This window comes from Brachyhypopomus gauderio, chromosome 18 (genome assembly GCF_052324685.1).
Source record: "Brachyhypopomus gauderio isolate BG-103 chromosome 18, BGAUD_0.2, whole genome shotgun sequence".
NCBI lineage: Eukaryota > Metazoa > Chordata > Actinopteri > Gymnotiformes > Hypopomidae > Brachyhypopomus > Brachyhypopomus gauderio.
The window spans coordinates 19,365,066-19,386,447 of NC_135228.1; the positions used below are offsets into that span (position 1 = coordinate 19,365,066).

At 40.4% G+C, this 21,382-nt stretch overlaps 1 protein-coding gene across 1 annotated transcript in view; it reads left to right on the forward strand.

Moving 5' to 3' along the window:
• The first annotated feature begins 17,191 nt into the window (after positions 1 to 17,191).
• LOC143482017 (transmembrane protein 132C) overlaps positions 17,192 to 21,382 on the forward strand; it is a 91,018-nt gene continuing 86,827 nt past the window's right edge. Inside the window, exons 1-2 of the mRNA XM_076980263.1 lie at positions 17,192 to 17,232; positions 17,552 to 18,639. Of these exons, the coding sequence (XP_076836378.1) occupies positions 18,594 to 18,639 (46 nt within the window). The 5' untranslated portion in view covers positions 17,192 to 17,232; positions 17,552 to 18,593. The remainder of the gene's footprint in view (positions 17,233 to 17,551; positions 18,640 to 21,382) is intronic.

Sequence of the window (21,382 nt, forward strand, 5' to 3'; positions counted from 1 at the left end):
GTGGGGGGTTAAAAACGATGAAGCAAATAGCAACTAGTGATGACATAATGGTGCTCAGCACTGACATGCTCACACATTATGACCAGTGTGACACTGCTGTCAAAATGTAATTCATGTATGCAATATTGAAGTTTAGCTTTGATAATGAGCAACACACACTCTTCTGCTGTCATTATCCCTTGGCTTCACCATTATACCAGTGTGGTGTGGTAAATTATGCATTACATAGAAGCCCTGCTGAACCATGTCTTTGTAAAAGACTTTCCTTTCATAGGTTATTTTTTATAACCTCGGGCATTAGTGGGGGGAAAACATTGCTGTCAGAAAAGCTTCCAATTCCGGAGTGACCATGCTGTGTTGTCCTTAAAGAATAAACAAAAACAACAACAAACTTTGATGCAAATGAGCAAGTTATAAAATGGAGGGAGACAAGTGTGAGAAAAGTTTTGTCAGCGCAACAACAGCCTTCGTTATGCACTTGATGCAGTGTCATTCAAGCTGATGTCATTAACAAAGCCATTGTCTGCACCACACAAGCCTGTCAGATTACACAAAGCAGAAAATGGAACCAGAACCTGGTTAATTAAAAAAAAACAGCTCATTAATCTCAAAGAGGACGATTCATATAAAGTTCAGGGATACATTATTATTAGATAATTAGCACTTCAACATCTGCAAACCTGTTCATGAAGTAATACATCTCACTCTAAACAGGTGGATCGCAAATGAAAGAAAGTGGTATGCAAAAATAAATAAAGATATCTATTAAAATGTAAAAATAATGTACCAGAAAATAATTTTTTCATTATTTTGTTGCATATAAAAAAATTAAAGGATATCGGCAATATGTCAAAAACATCATACATCATACAAATCCTTCAGTTAAAAGCATGGGCATGTGCATGTCTTTTAGAAAGAGTCAACATCATTGTGTTTGTGAACTGAAGAATATGAAAGATATGTTGTGGACTGGTTCCTGTATGCGAAAATAGCTGTAGTGTGTGTGTGTGTGTGCGCATGAATGTGTGATGACTTTATAATGTAAATATTATATACACTATATTGATCCATAGGGTTCAATATGACGTTGGTTCACCCTTTGCAGCTAGAACAGCTTCAACTCTTCTGGGAAGGCTGCCCACAAGATGTAGTGTGTTTATCGGGATTTTTGACCATTCTTCCAGAAGCGTTACATACTGATGTTGGACGAGAAGGCCTGGCTCTCAGTCTCCACTCTAATTCATCCCAAAGGTGTTCTATCGGGTTGAGGTCAGGACTCAGTTCAGGCCAGTCAAGTTCATCCACACCATCCATGTCTTTATGGACCTTGCTTTGTGCACTGGTGCACAGTCAAGTTGGAAGAGGAAAGAGCCAGCTCCAAACTGTTCCTACAAAGTTGGGAGCATGGAATTGTCCAAAATGTCTTGGTATGCTGAAGCATTCAGAGTTCCTTTCACTGGAACTAAGGGGCCAAGCCCAGCTCCTGAAAAACAACCCCAGAGCCGGAGTGGCTAATCGGGAGATTCGGGAGGATTCCCGATGGGCCGGCTCATGTCAATCTCTAGTTTGGGCCGATTGGGAGGGGAAAATAATTTTGGGCCGGATTTGGGCATGAAACTCCCGGGCTGAAAAAGTGTCCCACTCCGGCCCTGAACAACCCCATACCATAATCCCCCCTCCACTAAACTTTACACTTGGCATAATGCAGTCAGACAAATATTGTTCTCCTGGCAACCTCCAAACCCAGACTCGCCCATCAGATTTCTAGAGAAGCTTGATTCGTCACTCCAGAAAACGTGCCTACACTGCTCCAGTGGCAGCATGCTTTACATCACTGCATCCGACACGTTGCATTGTACTTGGTGATGTATGGCTTGGATGCAGCTTCTAGACCATGGAAACCCATTCCATGAAGCTCTGCGCACTATTGAGCTAATCTGAAGGCCACATGAAGTTTGGATGCCTGTAGTGATTGACTCTGCAGAAAGTTGCCGACCTTTTCACACTATGCGCTTCAGCATCCGCTGACCCCGCTCCGTCAGGTTACGTGGCCTATCACTTTGTGGTGTCGTTCCCAAACACTTCCATTTTCTTATAATACAGCTGACGGTTGACTGTGGAATATTTAGGAGCAAGGACATTTCCTGACTGGATTTGTTGCACAGATGGCATCTTATCACAGTTCCATGCTGGAATTCACTGAGCTCCTGAGAGCGACTCATTCTTTCACAAATGTTTGTAAAAACAGTCTGCATGCCTAGGTGCTTAATTTTATACACCTGTGGCCATGGAAGTGATTGGAACACCTGATTCCGATCAATTGGATGGGGGAGTGAATACTTTTAGCAATGTAGTGCAAGTGATTTTGAAATGAAATATGAACAAATGGTTGTGAAAGAACTCCAATTAAGCAGAAAAACGAATCTGATCATTTTGTTTGAGAATAACCCCTATGGTGATTTTAGCAAGGTGCTTTGAGATTCAGAAACAATATGCACAAAAGAATAAACCTTTATCACTCAGCACACGTGGTGTACATGTACATTATCTCATTTATTTTATCATGAGCTATTCAGCTTTTGTAAACGCAGGCTATATTAAGTCATACTGTATAAACAGAGAGTAACAAGATAGTTGATGACACATTGACTCTCTCTCTCGCACTTTGTGTGCAGAGCTAATGGCATTTCATGTCCATGGCCTTCGTCCTCCCTTATGATCTAATTAGGGAGATAGGAAATTACATACCTCCATGCCATCGTGTTTACTCCACCAAGACTTGTGCTTTCTACCACAGCACGATCCCAGAAGATTTCCACTGAGACGTGCTATCGCATGGTCTCACTTGCACAACATTCTGTTATTTGTTTGCCACAAATCCCTTGTGCTGAGGGTTAAACGCCTGAAAACTCCCCACAGGCAAGACTCTTATTTAATGAAGAGATACCTTTGTCTCTGGCCCTGATAAGAAGACAATTGTTATTTAGGTTTCCTCTCCCTCTGACTTTGTGTTATTTTTCTCACTGTTTTTCACCTCGAGTTCTTTCCGAATTGTAGGACGGACCAAATAAAGGCGACTGCTGCAGTTCCATCGCCATTGCCCCTGTGGCAAATTGGCTCTTTATCAAAGGCAGGCCTCATCTATCAGCGCAAAGACAGGTATTGAAATTGCTCTGCTGCCCACAAATCAGGCCAATGGATCGGACCCTTATCTGGAACAAGGCCGTCATCACTCTGGCACTGGCGAGAGCACAGGAGGGAGAGAGGAAGGGGGCATGAAGACCTTTTTCCACTGGTGATAGATGTGACCTTCCCTTGACCCCTTGGTTGGCCAGATCACTTGATGTGGAAGCAAATCTTTGGTAATGAAGACTATCCACTCTTTTTTCTGCTTTGTCTTCTTCTTGTCGATGTAGAGAGATAAAAAAGACATTTGGAAAAGAGGGTGTGATGGGAGCGTATATGTCGGTCTGTATATCAGTCCATAGTATGGATCAGTTTCTTTTTAATTGGGTTATACTGTAATTAATTCATGATCTATCCCTATTTTACCCCCAAAATAAAAATAAAAATCAATGCTTTGCAACCATCGATGTAAAGCATAGATGAAAAGAAAATTAAAATGTCTGTTTATAGGAACTTCTGAAGATTAAACTTTGAAATCTCTTATAACTGGTATACTTTACAGCATACGCCAATGTAAAGTAGTGGTGGCATTGCTCAACTAGTAGAGAGGCCTATGATCTCAGTTGGGAGGTTGTGGGCTTGAATCCTGGCTTTGCCATGGAGGATGTATGAAGAGAAGCATTTTGTTGTACTGTACACTTTATATGCATGTATGACCAAATATAGGTGTATTCGAGTTTAAAATGACAGAACATTTGTGCAAACACAGAAGTGCAGGATGATGTAGCATGGACTCAAGTAAGAAAGGTTGAAGAAAGATAGATGGTTTACGTCCCTCATTTCAGCTGGCTTTCCATCAGACTACCTGTTGTGCCTGTCACGGACGTTTGTGTAACGGTAATGTCGATCTGTGATCTCAACAACAATTTTTAACAACGTACATGCTTAAGTATAAGTTTAATGTTACTTGTCTTGTATTTCAGAATTTGCATTTTTATTTTTAACATCAAACTATTTTATTTTAATAAGGATAGTGACAAGTATACTTTTGATACATTTGCAGTTTACACGATTGGGGAATTTTACATTAAACAAATAACAAACATCTGAGATATTTCCAGCAATATTCAAATACATATATCAGTACTTCCCAATCTAAAGTCTGCAGATGAAATATGTTCACACCCACTTTCCAAAGACAGCTCTAGCCAGCCATGGTAGAAGACTACTTGAACTAGAGCAGTGAAGTGTGACAGGGCCCTCACTTGCCCTTGGTGCTTAGAGATCACTGGAATTATTATGGAAATTCAAACAGGCCATTCTGGGAAGCTGTACCCATTTCTCCTTCTTTGTGCGAGGTGTTATCAGTCTCTTGGGATTGGAGAAGGACCTTCCCTCTTTTCAGTCTGAATGTGGAAGGGAAATGTGTGGGGCAGAATTTGACTGGCAGTGGTGCCTGCAGAGAGTTACGCAGGTTGTGACTCAAACTCACTGATAACAGTGGGATTCATAAATGAGAGCAAGGCTCAAAATACATCTATTTTCCTTTTCTATTCTCTTATCGGCGCTATGGCCTGCCATTGAAATTATCTTCTGGGGGGTGATAGCAGGTCCGTCAGGCACTCACTTCTCCACAAGTGTTTCAAATGAATAAGGGCTGAAGGGCAAAGAAACTGTGACTCAATTCCATCACACTAATGTGCAACGTATAGATGTAATTACACTGTGATGAAATGTAAGATATTCTAATTTCTGCATTTAGTCCTAATACAGTGACTTTAAGGGTAGGGTTGCTATACGTATCATGACAACAGTGTCTTATGGTGTATTATTCTCACTGCAAGTCATACTCACATGTGCACAATGGCCTTTGTGTCATATGCAGTTTGTGAGGGCTCAAGAAAATGTGGTGATAATTGAAAAATGTGGATTGCAATATGTGATTTGGGGTTCACCCACTATTGCAATACAGTCGTTTAGACCTAGCATGTACATTAACACTAAACAATTGTCTTGGTTTGCCAATAAGATTAAGGTAGCTTTATTGGCTGTATTTAGTTAACATTCAGTGTTGTATTAAAAATCCCACAAAGCTGGAATAAAAAAAAGAAATCTGTCACAGTAATCCTGAGTTGTGCACCTGTGGAGACCATGTGGAGTCTGCTCATGGTTAAGGAGCCCACCTCCTGCCTTTGGGGGGATGGTATACAGCCCAGTATGTAAACCCTGGTAAGGGACAAAGGTGTGACCCTGGATGATGAAGAGGTGGAGTGCAAAGGACCCACAGAAGGGGTGAAGTGGAGGTGTGTGCTGCCCAAAGGGAAAAGCTCTGTGGTGAACGAGACTGTCACCCCTGAAGGAGAAGGTGATTTTGTGCGGATTGTCACTTCAGGCAGGTGAAACGGGAGCTCTGACTGCTACGCCAGGGAGCTGGCTCTTTGGTTCGGTGCTCAGGTCACATGTTTACCACCCGGATTTGAGACCTGTGGGGTGGGTTGCTGCTCTCTGCCACAGTGCTGTGTTGTGCTGTTTACCCTGGTTCTGGTTGATCCACTGTCTACTTAAAGAAAATCGACTTGCACATCCTGCTTTCACAACTACCATTACCTGGTTAAGTATGATAAAACACTACTTGTCTGAGAGTGTAATATTATACTGTGCATATGTGATTGGCATCCCAAGGACAAGGTGCTTCAGTGGCAGCCGAGTAGAACTACACACAATAGTGGATAGTGAATCAGGACTGTTGACCACCACATGTGCATGGACCTTCCATTACCTCCTAGTGAATGTTGGGGCAACACAGCAAACATGAATACAACTTGCACAATAGTGGATAGTGAATCAGGACTGTTGACCACCACATGTGCATGGACCTTCCATTACCTCCTAGTGAATGTTGGGGCAACACAGCAAACATGAATACAACTTGCACAATAGTGGATAGTGAATCAGGACTGTTGACCACCACATGTGCATGGACCTTCCATTACCTCCTAGTGAATGTTGGGGAAACACAGCAAACATGAATACAACTTGCACAGCAAAACACCTGGGAGGCACTGGTAAGTCAGCAAATGTTCATACGTTGTATACATTCTATGCTCTCAAAACCATATTACTGTGAAAAGCAGGCTTTGAAGAGCTTTTTTAAATCCAGTGCATAAGATATCAGTGCAGATTAATTGAAATTTGACAGTATATATTAAGATACAGAGAAATTATAAGAGAACTGATTGCTAGTACAGCTAATCAGTTAAATTTGGAGGAATAAACTCTCAGGGGAAATAACTGAGAACTGCTTTGTGATAGAAAAAAGATCACACATGCACACACACACACACACATATATATATATATATATATATATATATATATATATATATATATATATATATATAAATATATATTCTGTATATATATATATATATATATATATATATATATATATATATATATATATATATATATATATATATATATATATATATATATATACTAATGCCTCTACTCAAGTCGCCAACCTTAGTCAGTCAGTTTCCAAGCAAAGCCGAAGAAGACTGCATTGATCTGACTCTCTGGACTTCTAACTGCCTGTTTCCTATTTCCCCAGTCACCAAGAATGCTATTTAAACAGATCTACACCTCCCATTTAATCTTTCAGGCATTTCTCAGGCTCTGCCTAGTGCCTACTCCTGAAAACCTTGGAACGGAACAACCATGAACTTAGACCAGCCCCCTGTTGAGCTCTTCCTTCCATCGTACTCACTTGAGTTCTTGAGCTCCATACCAAATAAACTCATTCCTTCTAGAAAAAACACCCCTGGCACACCTTTGGATCCTGTCTGTTTGTTACAGCTACAAATGCCTGGATATTTACCAATCACACAGGAACTATGAGGCAGAAATGAGAAGCACAGCAACATTTTAATAGATCCATGGTAAGGTAGATCGTGAAGAGTTGAACGGGAGCAATCAGATCATAGCCATAAACATGAAAGATGCACAATGCTGACCAGGAAAACAAGTGACAAGGATCATGGACAGGCATGTACGCATTTGGACTAGACACCCTCAAGTCCACATGTAACTGCTCAGAGTTGTGGAGAACAAGGCTAAGATCCTGTGGGACCCCCAGATCCAGACAGTGATAAATCTACCAGACATTGCGATTAGAGACAAGAAGCAGAAAACAGCAGTGGTATTAAATGTGGCAGTTCAAAGTGATGGACGCATTCAAAGGAAGGAAAAAAAAAATCCAGGGATTGAAATAAAGAGAAATACAGAGAAGATGGAAGATTAACACCATGGTTGTCCAAGTGGTGACAGGGACACTTGGGGTTGTGACCCCTAAGATGGAGGAGTGATTCCAGAAGATCCCTGACATGACAACATCATTATCAGTCCAGAAGATAACAAGCCTAGTGTCACGATCACTTATCACAGCATAAGGATCACGATCACGATCATTTATTCTTCACCCCCTCCTGGGCGTCGCAGTTCACGCGGAGGTTGACATGGAGATTCAAATGGCCACGCCCCTCGTGTCTTTCCTTTAGTTCTCTCTTCATTCATCCATGTGCTTCTGTTTTGGTATCTGTTGTCACGCCTCTCATTTAGTTCTCTGGCCCTCGTAATCGATCATACCTGTGTCTAGTTTACTCTGTCTTAGTGTATTTAAACCCTGTGTTTTTCTTCACATTTTTGTCAGTTATTGTCATATCTTCTGTGTGTTCATAAATATGAAGTTATGTTTGCTATTTGTTGCATTTCTGGTTATTGTTTCTTTTATGTGTCTCTGTCCTTTTCCAGAGTTTACTCATTAGCGTCTCAGCTGATTCTGTTCTGTAGCTATATAATGTGCAGTGTAGCGTTAGATGTCCTGTGTTAGTGTTTTGTTTCATTATTTTATTAAAAAGGTTCCTGCACTCTTGGCTCAATCCCTAGTGCATATCACACCTAACTACAGCAAAAATGCTGCACCACACCCTCTAAATCCAGAAGCCCTGTGTAAGGACAAAGATAAGTTCACCCACTGGAAGGTTAGACAGTTTTTCATAGGAGGATATCTAGAATAGAGTTAGGCATAATCTCCAGTCATTGTATAACTCCATATGGAATACATCACAAATGCTACAAAATACTCTACAAAGTCTAAGTGAATTAATCGGAACACTCATATGTAAACTATATGTCTCAGTTTGTATGATACCTATCCACTAGCTATAATTAAAGAGCAGAAAAGGATTGTGGAGAGGAGACTTCCATTGTTATTAACATTGGTCCAGCATCTTAGAAGATATCTTTATTATTATTCATTACCCATTACATGCTAATCCTATATTACATGCTAAAGAGGCAGCCATCCTTAAGCCCAGTTATATTAAATTGCAATACTTAGATCAAGATGTGATTATACAATAACATATTCCTCCACTTCAGCAGCCATGGTACTGAATAAATGAAATGGATTTTATTTTGGTTCAGCAGTATCAACTCTTTGTAATATTTATTAGTGATACATTAATGCATGTATGCTCATTATCCAGACAAAAATTCAAAGCAAGCCAGAACTAAAAATGAACTGAAAACCTTGACAATTTTTTTTTTTACTGTTTCTTCAGAGGGCGATGAAGATCTCAACATCAGAGCAGTATGCATCGTAGGTAATGGGACAAGAAGTGTCCCAGAGTGGATTTATTTTACAAAAGAATACAGCACAAGGAACAGGTGTTGCTGAGGGGATGCAGAAGTACTAGGGCACTAGGACCATGTGGAGATCATCTCCCTTCCCTACAGTGCAGAGGTGAGAGTCTGATAATGCAGCCCAAATGGGACAGAAGGTGGGGGGTGGGGTGGCTGTGGGGGAACAGGTAGTTCATCTTCAGCCAGTAGTGATTATTTTAGCAGTGCAGTGCAATAATTGGGTCAGACACTGCAGTGTGCTTGAATTGACCGGACCACGGTTGTCTGAAGGTTGAGTGCAAATTTAGTCCACAAAATCTGCTTTGTCTCAGACTGTAGGAATAAAGAAGACACAGAATGATCGCGGAGCGTCAATAATTAACACCAACTGCTGAAATGTGGTGTTCCTTTGCTTGGACCACCCTAACAGATACTGCATCAGCATTCCACCACTGCATGGAAGCATCTAGACCTGTCACATTAAAACCTTCTAACATGTTCGCCTGAATAACCTGAACAGACCTGTCCCTAACACCTCTGCAAAATGAGAGGTCACTGGATGTTGCTGTAGTGGTGTCCCTTCATGCATTATAAGATTTCTAAAGGTTGAATTCTGAGTTCAAATTGTGTTAAACGTCATTGTTGTTTCATCAGCCAATTCATAGAGTCAGATAGAATTTCTAAAAACTGGGAGTATGCTGCTTTCTCCTTTTTTCTATCTCCTCACCGGTTGAATATTAACAGTAACTGTGGAACTGTATTCTACATTATTCATATATCAGTGTGGCTATCTCTAACAGTTTATTACTTTTTGGTTTTGGCATGTCACCACCTCCCCTTCTCTGGAGGACAATTTTTTTAAACAAAAGATTAAAGATCAAATATCAGTATGGTCAGCACTAACAACAATGTACAGAATAACAACAAGTTAATGATGAGTGTGGTTAGTTTTGTGTGTGCGTGCGTGAGTGTGTGTGTCAGTGTAAGCACACAAACTGAAATGGACAAAAGACAGACTAATGGACTGACAGGTAGACATGCAAACGTAAGATAAACACAGCTTAGCATTACATTGTGAAACGGGTAGTGGTGGAAAAACTTTGTATGATGGAGACTAACCATTATATATGTGTCTCTAGAATGCAAGCCATGCATAGGTGTATAGGTAATCACTATAATTTGTATCCGTTGGTCTATGAATATGCAAATGATAATTGATGTATGTGTTTTAGTTTAGATTTTGCTAGAAAGGGAAATTGTCATCATTAAAAAAAGTCTCAACATTACCGGTACTTACTCTGGATGCTCATCAAAAGCAGCTACTGTATTCTGTCTGTATACTTTATACACTTTTTATAACTTTGTAAAGGCAATTAAGTGAATCAAACGGACCCCGGGAGCATAGTGAGACCAAGCAAAAGAAAAATTTTTGAGTTTTAGAAGGTCATCTGGTTCTGTTGACGGACAAACAAAGTGGGGCCAAGCCTGGGGGACATTATGAGTAAACAGCCTTTGTAATGGGCTCTTAATCGGACCAGGCAATCTGGAGAGAAGGCCCCCGGGCTGTGCGGCACCAGCGGCATGCCGGAGGTGACTGTGTGCCGGAGGTGACTGTGTGGCAGTTATTATTAGTGCTATCATTGATCAGATGGGGGAGCACTGCGGATGAAGAGCGATGATGGATTTTGGGGCCCCGGCCCAGTCGCAGCAGCTGTCAGGCACCAGTGAGGGTTTGCAGGGAGGAGAGGAGAGAGCTCAGAGCAGTCCTGGGCCTTGGGGAGAAGGTGCCCTCCATAAGGTAATCCTGCAGTGGTGGCAAACTTTAGATAACGTGAACCGTGTTGATCAAAGGATATCAGCTGAGGGTTTTTTATTCTCTTTTTTGAGAATTAAAAGATATGCTGTTCATTTCTTCTCTTCTGTTTCTGTGTCAAGCCTTTGAATGAGTATTGGACAGCTTCACCTCTCTGACTTTAGGACACAGCATCATTATGAAAGGCACAGATAGAATTGTGATATGATGGGCCAATTTTAACTGAATCATTTTTGAAGCACCTCACTTCATCACCAGTGTCACAACCAAACAATCGTATGATGACAAAATTATCATATTTCAGTATTGGTAAAATTCTCAGATGTCAGTATTGGGTTTCATTGGTTGCCTTATAAATGACTATAACTTGTATATAATTAGCTATAACTTGTTCAATGTATTTGTATTTAAGCTTAATGTACTGTATTTGAGATAAAACAAAAAAACACAACATTAAAAATCATACTCCCCACCCCCTGCTTTTATATTTATGCATTAAATCAGCAAAGTCAGGTCTTCACCATTAGTCTACTAACTAACTCTTGGTCAGACTTTTGGCCTGCTTGATGGCCTCCAATACAGAGCAAAATATACTATAAAATACCCATTATATATTTATAGCTGAAAACTCCTCATTCATACCAGACTCACTAGACTGAACAGGAGTTCATTTATTTTAAATAAACCAGCTCAGCAGTATGATTGGTTCAGACATAGATCTAGTATTTCTTGGCAATTGAATTTTTGGTCACTGAGCAAGACTGACTCAGCTCCATGGGTATTGTCTTATAGGGCATGGCTGAGCTCTCTTACAGTCAAGCTAAAGTAAGGGTCAGATTAGATGGATTTTTGGGATTTTAATAGATCATGCTACTGTGCTCTTCTGTCATTAGCCTTAATATGAAAGGTTTTACTCTGGTTTATTTTAGGGATGAATCTGGGCATGCATATAACTGAACTGTCATTTCTACATTCAGAGTTATTGTGGGAATTTCAGAAATCAACCTTTTTTATGCTTTAGAGACCCCAGTGGCTGGACTTTATATCACTATATATTACTGTTGTAAAATTCCAAGCTGTGATTTTACATACTGATGTAGTATTCTTAAGCCTAACTGATCAAACCTTAAATTCTTAACAATAGATCTGCATAACTTGATAGTCATCCACATTTAACTCAAGTTGATATATAATGTGTTACAAGATAAAGCCATCTGCTCACAGCTGTCTCGATAGCAGTATTTCACCATTATAAGTGCCCACTTTCAAAAGTCCTTTTATAAAGCACACATGCATCAGTGTAGTCAATGTGGAATGAAATTAGACCCATTACCACAGAAAGAGACATCAAAGTGATATAGCAACATATACATAAAGGGGAATCCATTTGATATAAAAAGAGATGCCTTTATTTGCATATAATTTCCATTTTGAAGGCCACTTCATTATTCCATTCAAGGCCCTGCTTTTGCCATTCAGTTGAAGAGATGTTCGCTGTGATGAAGTAGAGCTTTAATTACATGACAACTTATGAACCAAATTAATCATAAGATACACTGAACCATGTGTTAAGGGATCATTTATGGATGATTGAACAATGGGTGTGATTACCTCACTATTTGTAATGGTGATCAGACCGTTTGTATATGCACATGAATGTAACGTTAAAAAAAATGGATGCAGTGCTGTTAGCAACCTCTGTTTATTGTTTAATGTCAGGCCTGATTAGCCTAAATGGTCTCAGAGAGAGAGAGAGAGAGAGAGAGAGAGAGAGAGAGAGAGAGAGAGGGAGGGAGAAAAGGATGTTCCCATGATCCACTGTTCTGCAGTTGACATACAGTACATAGACTGATCTTTTCTAACATTAAGGCAGATTAACTGCAATTGTTCACTGAGATGAAAATAGAAATGAGGAATATGTTAAACCTCTCTGCTGATGCAGTAATTAGATTTTCTTCTAAAACTCTTGTGCGTTGTGTATTGCAATAACATTCCTTTCCTCTAAAAATATTTCAGTTGCTTATTTGCATGTCAAGTTGAGGTGCATCTCTAAAACTCATTCTTATTCAAATTTGTTAGAATGTGTGCATTTTGTAATGGGCCAAACAGGCTTTGTCTATGATTATCAGTAAACTGCCTCAGAAGAAAAAGAGTAGAGGATGTGATCTAGGTCTCTTGAAAGTTTGAAAGATGGTATTTTCTTTGTGAATTTGATTAGCTAGGCAGGAGTTTATTGCCCACTGTAAAACATTCAGCAGCCTAATGTGCAATAGACTCTCTTCTTTATGCTCTGCAGTAGTTCGCACTCCTCATTATAAACATGCAAGCCCTGCAATTCAACACCCATTGGGTTCTCTCCAGTTTCTTCAGCTCACCAAGGTTAAGCACTGGTATATTTCACCCTGACAGTAGCCAGGCCCAACTTGTAAACACCTCATCCGGGCTACGTGTAGGATGCAGACCACAAATGAATTTGTTTGATTGTCGAATGCAAGTGAGAAATTGAGGTGTGAAAGAGGAAACTTCTAAAAGCAGTCCTCGAGCCAGGAAATGTGATATTATATGAGGTGAAGAAGAAAAAAAAATAGGTAAAAAATATAAAATGAATTCCATACAGTGCTCTACACCTGCACACCTGAGCTCTTTTCAGTGTTATTCCCCTCCTGGTGCAGGTCTCCGAAGTGCTTGGCTAGTATAAGAGGCAGTCCTTCCACACTTTAAGAGGTGTCTCCATTCTGAGTGTTACTGATTGGCTTAGTGAGGGAAAGTTTTTTAAAGTTCAGGAAAGGCTATGAGGGGCACAATGCAATCTATTTGTGTCCGTATTAGTTACGTCTGTGCTGGATTACAAGCAGGGCAGAGTGAAAGGCTTCTATGAGTCAGAAAGTGCCACAGCTAGCTCAGAGCACAGCGCTAATCTGCTGGCCTGCTTTTGACAAGGCAAAGAGAAAAAAGAGGAACCAGCGTAACCATGAAGTCCTTCTCCAAGCTCCTAAGGCCTCATGGTCCTTATTTTTTGCTGAAAGCAGCATGTACTATTTCCATTTTGATTTGGGTTTATTACACTGGGAACATTTTGTAGTTAAGTTGAACATGGAGTAACTTTGACACATAAGTGTGAGTAACTGACTCTATTGTAGAGATTTGTAAATTGCAGGCTTAATGGTTTAGAACTCTTTCTTCATATAGGTTACATGACGTTTCATTGAGATTGAAGTTATAATGATGTTGGATCATCATCTCTCCATAACATTCTTAAAATCTTTTTTTTATTATTAACATTAGAAATTGCTAATTGACTGATGTATTTGAAAGCGATCAGACTACAAAGTGTATAGCAACTAGTCCTGATTTATTTAATTTAAAAACTTAGTAAGAGATTAACAATAATGATGTTAATAGTCAATTAGAGGGACCTTACAAATAAACTACATACTCTAATGATTCATTCACATTTTAAAATCATTTACTTTTTGTAGTAGTCTAAACATTGTTTTAATTAATTTTTCTTTTGTAATACTAATTGCTATATGCCAAGGTGTAATTTCTCAATGAACAGATATCATGCTTGTGATAGTCAGTATTTATTTTACTTGAATACCTTTCCCTCTAGCGGTTCCCAAAGGCATCATGGTAATTGGCTTATGTAAGTTAGATAGAAGTAGCTTCAGGGAGTGTGTATTAAATCCTGAACAGGACAGCACATTAATTAGCTAATGTCATTAAGGTTGCCTATCTTTATAAGACACTGATAAAATAAACAACTTTGGATGCTGGAGCATGGTGATAACAGTTATTAGCTGAAGTTTGAGTTCTTTGAAATCACATCATAATGACATCTATACAATGTCTATAATACTTTTAAATGGATGAAACAGATGAAATGTGACAAAAAGTATAATGGCCATTAGACTGATATTATCAATGCATTGTTATCACCACCACCCTCAGGGTGGCTGGCACATAGCACAAGAAGCTTTTCAGCAAACCTTTGTAGGAATAAATATTGTCTGAATAATCTCACTAGAATGTCTTACAAAGGCTTATATTATTTAATAAAGATTAATTTAACTGAGCATTTACATAAGCATTACCATGCTATGTCTAGCCTACATTAGCAAATAGGCCTATTCCTATTTACTCATGTAGATTAAATAAAACAAAAAGAAAAAAGTTTTAAAGGAGTAATTTTGTAGAAGTTCTAACACTAGACATTTAACTGTGAATCTGAGAACAAGTAATATAGATTTAGAAAATGAAAATCACATACAATATTTTGTTTTGCTTGCTATTTTTGGTCATAGTGTGTTTTCTATTAGGAAATTCAATGCCAGAACCACCCAGAGACCAGTGGTGGACAATAACGAGGTAAATGTCATTCGTTACTCTAGTAATTTTTAGTATGTTTCTTTATTTACTTTACTTTTTTACTTTTTACTTTAACTCTACTGCATTTCAAAGTCAAATATATAACTTTTTACTCCACTACATTATGCAAAATCTGTCGTTTCTTCAGGCGCTTGTGTTAATTAAAAAGTAATGTAAAAACAAAAGAAGCGGGAAGCACGCGCACCAATCAGGGTTCGGTTCAACGGCAACGCAATAGCGTAACGGTCAATGACTTAGTTACCTTGAACAAGTACTAAAAGTTACTAAGTAACACGTTACTGACATCACTGGTAACGCTTAGGGAGAACAAATCCCTACATAAAAATGGACGAAACTGTCACTCATCGCAAAACCCATGGCCTTGTCTGAGTGAAATTCATTTTTGAAGTAGTCGAAAAGAAAAACGACTCCTTGCTAACTAACCAAGTTAGCTAGCTAGCTAGTCCATAGTATTTGGAGCTTGTAGATAGCTAAATGCATTGATATTGTGCAATAACAAACTTTTGAACGTAGCACTTTACGCTTATAAAACAAATTCTATTTTGGCAGGTTTTACATGATGCTAAATATTAGAGCCTTAACTTTAGCTTAAATACTTAAGCACATTTGAAGGCCAGTACTTTTGTACTTTTACTCAAGTAGAGGACTAAAGGACTTCTACTTGTACTGGAGTAATGTTTTACCTTGGGTATCTGCACTTTAACTGAAGTATGTGGGTTGTGACCTAATAGTTTTCCATATAGCATATGTTAAAAATGTGATTCTGATCTCCAGCTGGTTCACAAAACAAGCCAAATCCAATATCCTTAGAAGTTGTTTACTAAAAGTAACTAGAGAAACACAATAACCATCTCCTCCAGATGCTTTAGTGGTCGCTACATTCACTCTCTGAGAAAACAAACAACAACACCAGCGAAAACATACTGTATTGTGGATTGGAAAGGGCATGGCATGAATAATGAGATCAGCAGTCTTTCTCTTCTCAGGATTAACAAGGTAACGAGAAACCTGAAATCAGACCTGTGCCGTCATCCAGTTACCCACCCTAATATGTGCATAAGACAGTTGTGCGGTCTTTTCGCTCAAAGGAGGGCTAGTAACGACTGAAATGCAGGCCAGGGATGCTGGAAAAGAGCAGGTCAGTCGAGACGTCTCTTCGGGGGAAAGGTCTTGCTCAGAAACTGATAAATGTTAATTACCTGACATTAGCGCTAAGAGACAAGGGTCACGGCAATCAGCCTGGGGAACGCACAGAGACGAAGGAGAGACGATTCAGTGGTGGGAGTTCAGGCTGAGGTATGCCGACGTTTGGAGAGATCTGCCAAGTGTGTGAGAGGTTCATTTCTTACTTCATTTCTTCATGGCTGTTCCTGCCATTACGTGCATTATTCCACACACTGAGAAGCAATTCTTTTCATTACATGAAACATTCACATGGGTCCATTATAAGATAACTACTCTAATACACTAAATAGCCTAATTTTGTTACATCGGTGGGAGAGAGCGCTCCGTGTCCTCAGTGTGGACTGTTTAATCTTGTTACTTCCACTAAGTGACCTGCTTGCAAATGTGGTCCTTTTTAGACTCCTTTTCTCACCCAAATCTAGACACATCCTGTGACCTGACATTAATTGTTCCCTGGTTGTTTGTGCCAGTGCATTTGGCACCGTCTGTAATAGTACATTCTCCCCATGTTCAGCAGAACATTCTGGAGACAGAGGCTTACTTGCTATGAATGAATTCAGTGACCACTTATGGCCTCATGGAAGAGATATGGATTTTAAAAAAATCAGTACTTTTGCTGATTCAGTTTTAACATTATATATTTAACATTTTTACAAAACTCCATTTGAAATTTTTTTTTCTGCCAGTATAAGTTTGTACAGCACAGTAAAGGATTTGATTCTGTATTTAAAAATGTTCTTTAAAAACCATTTGATTTATTGATAGAATATATTTTTATGTTATTTAACCTTTATCTGTAATACACAGCTGCGCAATGTGAGCTGTTGAAGAAACGTAGGCTACATTTTGTGTGGCAGGTTAATTTAAATGCTTTGCAAAATAATTCTTCATAACTTGCACTAGTACACACGGGAAGGCGGACAACAATTGCATTAATGAAGGATCTTCAAATGAGCTCCACTCCGTTTTTATTTTATTTTTTACACTAGATGGCGACGTCGTTTCTTGGGGCATCTTCAGTCGGCGACCTAAAGGTAGGCTGCCTCCAGACCACCAATAAGAAACTGTTTTAAACCTCAAACATCAAGAATCTAAACGACAAGAAAAGTGTTTTCGCCTGAAGAAATAAACCGCATTATTGCAATATTATTAAGTTTAAAAATCGGCGTAGATTTATTATTTTCACAAACACTTGCAAGTATTTGCAACGAAGTGTTTCGGTGAACGTAACAAACGTGTGGGGAATTAAGAATGAATGGATTGGCAAGTTATTTTAGCTACACACAGACGTGTATTGGTTTTTTTTATTATTATTGGGATAGGCTGTTAATGGCATTATTCATGGACCCGCAGTGTGGTCTCTCCTTGACGCGACGCCCCCAGTTCAACGTTCTCCAATCCAAGTGGTGAGGCGCACTGGGCTCGGTTCTATCACAGCGAACCCCCCCCCCCTACCATGACTCACTGTGGCTGTCGCTGCCAAGCAGGAACGCCAGGCGAATGTGTTTGGAATAACCCGGCGTGGACTTAATGGACGAACTGAGAAGAGAAGAGAAGAGTGAGAAGAGGAGCCTATTTGTACAAACTTTCTGAGCAGCTCGCGCTCATCCGCGCCACGCGCCCGACGTTTGTTCCACAGCGCGCGACGGAAGAGCGACAGCCGATCATTTCTTCAGATATACTACATGAGTGAAAATTGTTTTTTTAACGTCTTTTTTCTTATAAGTTAGGATATTAAAGATGTAGGCTACTAAACGTGCTTCACATTCTCCAACTGTCATATATCCTGGTGAAAGTCTGGAATAGACGTTTTTGTTTTCCTCTCAGGCGAGGACGTGTCGTCGGGATCTGGAGGTTGTATCGCCTACGCACGACGCACTGGCGACTTTAAATAATTGAGCTGGGCAGTTATTTAATTAATCTGTGGAAATTGTACCGATTCCCAGGAGTGCTTATGAACTTTGCGCTCAGGTCTTCTCAGCCCCTCCTGGCGTGTAGGCTCATCAGGAGGTTCAGTCTTGAGCGCCTTACGGATGCACCTGTTATCACCGTCAAATAGCGGACACTTGTGGCTGTAAGCGGTTCCAGGCGAAAACTGCTGCATATAAGATGAACAACTAATTGGTATTTCGAGTCATTGTTACTCACTGCTTCTATGGCGCAAGACTTCCAGGCGTTTTCATCAAACACTAGTCTTTAATGCAAATAACAACCGTGTAGATCTTGCGGTGTAAGTAAACTCTAAATTGCTTTATGTGAAAGACCAGCGTTTTAGTCACTGAAGCAGAAATGAAAGCCTCCTACATCACCTTGTGAGCGGGGTTGGGTGGCGTGAGGAGGAGGGGAGGCAGTAATCGGACCTCTGACCTGTTCTTCCAACTTGGGGGTGAAGAAGATGCGCTTCTGCATAACCTGGCTCATCCACTCTCTGCTCTGCAGAGGTGAGTCTGCTTAAGTGTCTTTCTGTTCCAGGTATCGGCCTACTGTACCTGTAAATGTGTTTCATCTCCCTAACTGCTGTACTAACGATTAATGCATGTGGCTCCTTTGACTGCATGTGAGAAACAGGCTAAAGCGATTTAAAGTGCTAGACCACGGTCTTTACTATGTACTGCGTGAAGCACTGTATTCTGGTAATGGTTTTTCGTTGGTAGTGCTGCTACCGTATGTTCAATTTACTATTAAAACGTAGAGCACGCAGTTCTGGGTGTAATGGCGGAAATAGTTCTGCACAACTCTTCACTTAATGCCAATAATAATGAGACAGGGTGTTACCTCTCTGTGAGTCACCACGGGTAAGCACTGACAGAAATGTTCATTCTGTGTTATTGCTGATGTACGCAGTACCACAAGTGGCAAATACTTTGCAAATACCAAATGCCATCAGATGGGCTGGACCTACAACTCTTGCTATAAAGATGATAGAACTTTTGAGTTACCTCCGCATATAAAATGCGCTTTCCAAATAAGCTTGCCTAGCCTTGCTCAAAGTAAAAGGCATGCAATTTTAATGGAAGTACAGATTTCGTGTATAGGGTGCTCTAATTAAGGCAAACTGGGTTAAGGCAGTGTACATAAATGTGGGATCTGTATTGCAAAATTTCTTTCCGTGACTCTCTCCAGAGGTCATACTGCAAAAGCTCGATTTTCAGTTGATGTTTTGGTGAAGGAGGAGACAATAATTCATATTCTTAAAGCAAATGAATGTCACTGTAAACCTAACTCACATAAGAATTTTCAGTTAAGAAATGGCCTTTATATACTGGATATGACATTTATTTGGCAGAGAGTAGACAGTGGCTCTATATTTCCTTTAGACATCATCATTCCCTCATTCCAGAAATAAAGGTGTGAATCATTTTGCCGGTATTTGAATCTCACTCACTTTATTGAGTGCTCATTTCCTGTACTGGGCTTTGATTTATCATCTGCTCTAAATTGGCCTAAGACCAACTCATTAGTTGTGTTGCAAAATACGACTGGTTAAATACATGCCACAATGCTTTAGACAAAATGGCCAGTAGCTTAAAATCATAGAGGTGGTTTACAAGAGACAAGTAAAGCAACTAGAAAGCCGGCTAGCAAGCGATTTGATTCCCATCATTAATTTAGCCAACAGCACTACCTACAGTAGTGAAACAGTTTATGAGCTTCATAATATGGAAATAGAGGTCGTAAACATTGGATGCAGAATATAGAGGAGTACATTACTCTGATTGGTCCTCTTCAGATTAATGCCGGATCATAACGGGTCGTTTCCCCGCCACAGTGAGTGGTGATGAGCATGGTGAGAGGGGGAAAACACACACGCACAAACAAGCCAGCCCCACGCAGGCGTGCAGAGGAAGGCCCACCACTGCGCCGGCTGCCCCAGAGCGTTGCACAGGCACCTGTTGTTCTGCCAATGCACGGCCAGCAATGCGTCGAAACGATAGTGGCTCCCCTGTGAGCTGCAACCAGGGTGCCTGCGTCATTACCCACACACGCTCACAGAAACAACAAGGCTATTAAGAGTGATTACAAGAGCTGTCTGTCTCTGTCTCACTGATCTTTGGCTATGGAGAAACGGGGGCTGTAATCACCTTCCTCATAATGCAGGGCAGCTGCCAGCAATCTTCTGCTGCTTCCTGTTCAGTACCAATAAAAATAAACACATAAGACAGTGTGTGGTTGGACCCGGCCCAAAGAAATCAGCAGCCACCTGACGGCCTCCTTAACGGCTCTGCGCAGCAAAGCTGTGCAGTTTGTTTGCATCACACGTTTTCCATGTCCACATTTTCCATGGCTGCATTTAAGCTTGGCCCCACCCTCCTTGTGGGGGCGAACATGTTGGTTTTCACCATCAATCTTTTATTTCTTTATCTTTGGATTTTGAGAGCATTAGACAAAGTGCGCGCTGTTGATCAATCTTCAGAATTTGCATTATTATATCAGAGAATAGATTTGGCCTACAGGTTTTGGTTTGTGAAGAATATATTTTTCCACTGTGAATTTTTTATCAAAAGACATTCCACATCTTGTTGAGTTGAAAGAGCTAGCAGTGTGCATGCATTAGCTTGACGGTGTGTGTGGACCCCTTCCAGATTGCTGGAACCAGTAGCAATAGGGGAGAGGAGAGCATGTGCACACACTCATCACCACTACAAGACAACACCAGAGCCAGCGAGACAGGCGGCACTCAGCAGGCAGCCTGGACACATTACCATAGCTAACTCAGCATTAGTCAGACAGCTTACCATTTGCACTTCGCATGCCCAGATCCAGCATGGCCTGGGAGAGGGTTCATGCTCGCCTTGCTCTCTCTCTGTCTGTCCATCTGTCTGTGTGTCACATGTCTGTCTCTCTCTCTCTCTCTCTCTGTCTGTCTCCCACTACTGAAATCTATCCTCCTCTCCACAGTTTCCTCATTGCGATTCTTCTCTCTTTCCTCCTTCAATTCTCCCGTGATTCCAGTTCAAATATCTTTCTTAACTTCCCCGGGGAGGGGGCGTGTTTAAAACAGCATCTGTCAACCTTCTGTCAAACTTCTGGCAGCAAGATGACATACTAATATCCCAGCATCCTTTGTTAAAGCAAATTAAGCCACCTCAAAAGTCTTCCTAAATCCTCAGTAATGAGTGTGGTAGGGAGATGAAGACACAAACACAAAGCTGACCCGTAGCTAGCTATCTCTCCCAAGAGGTG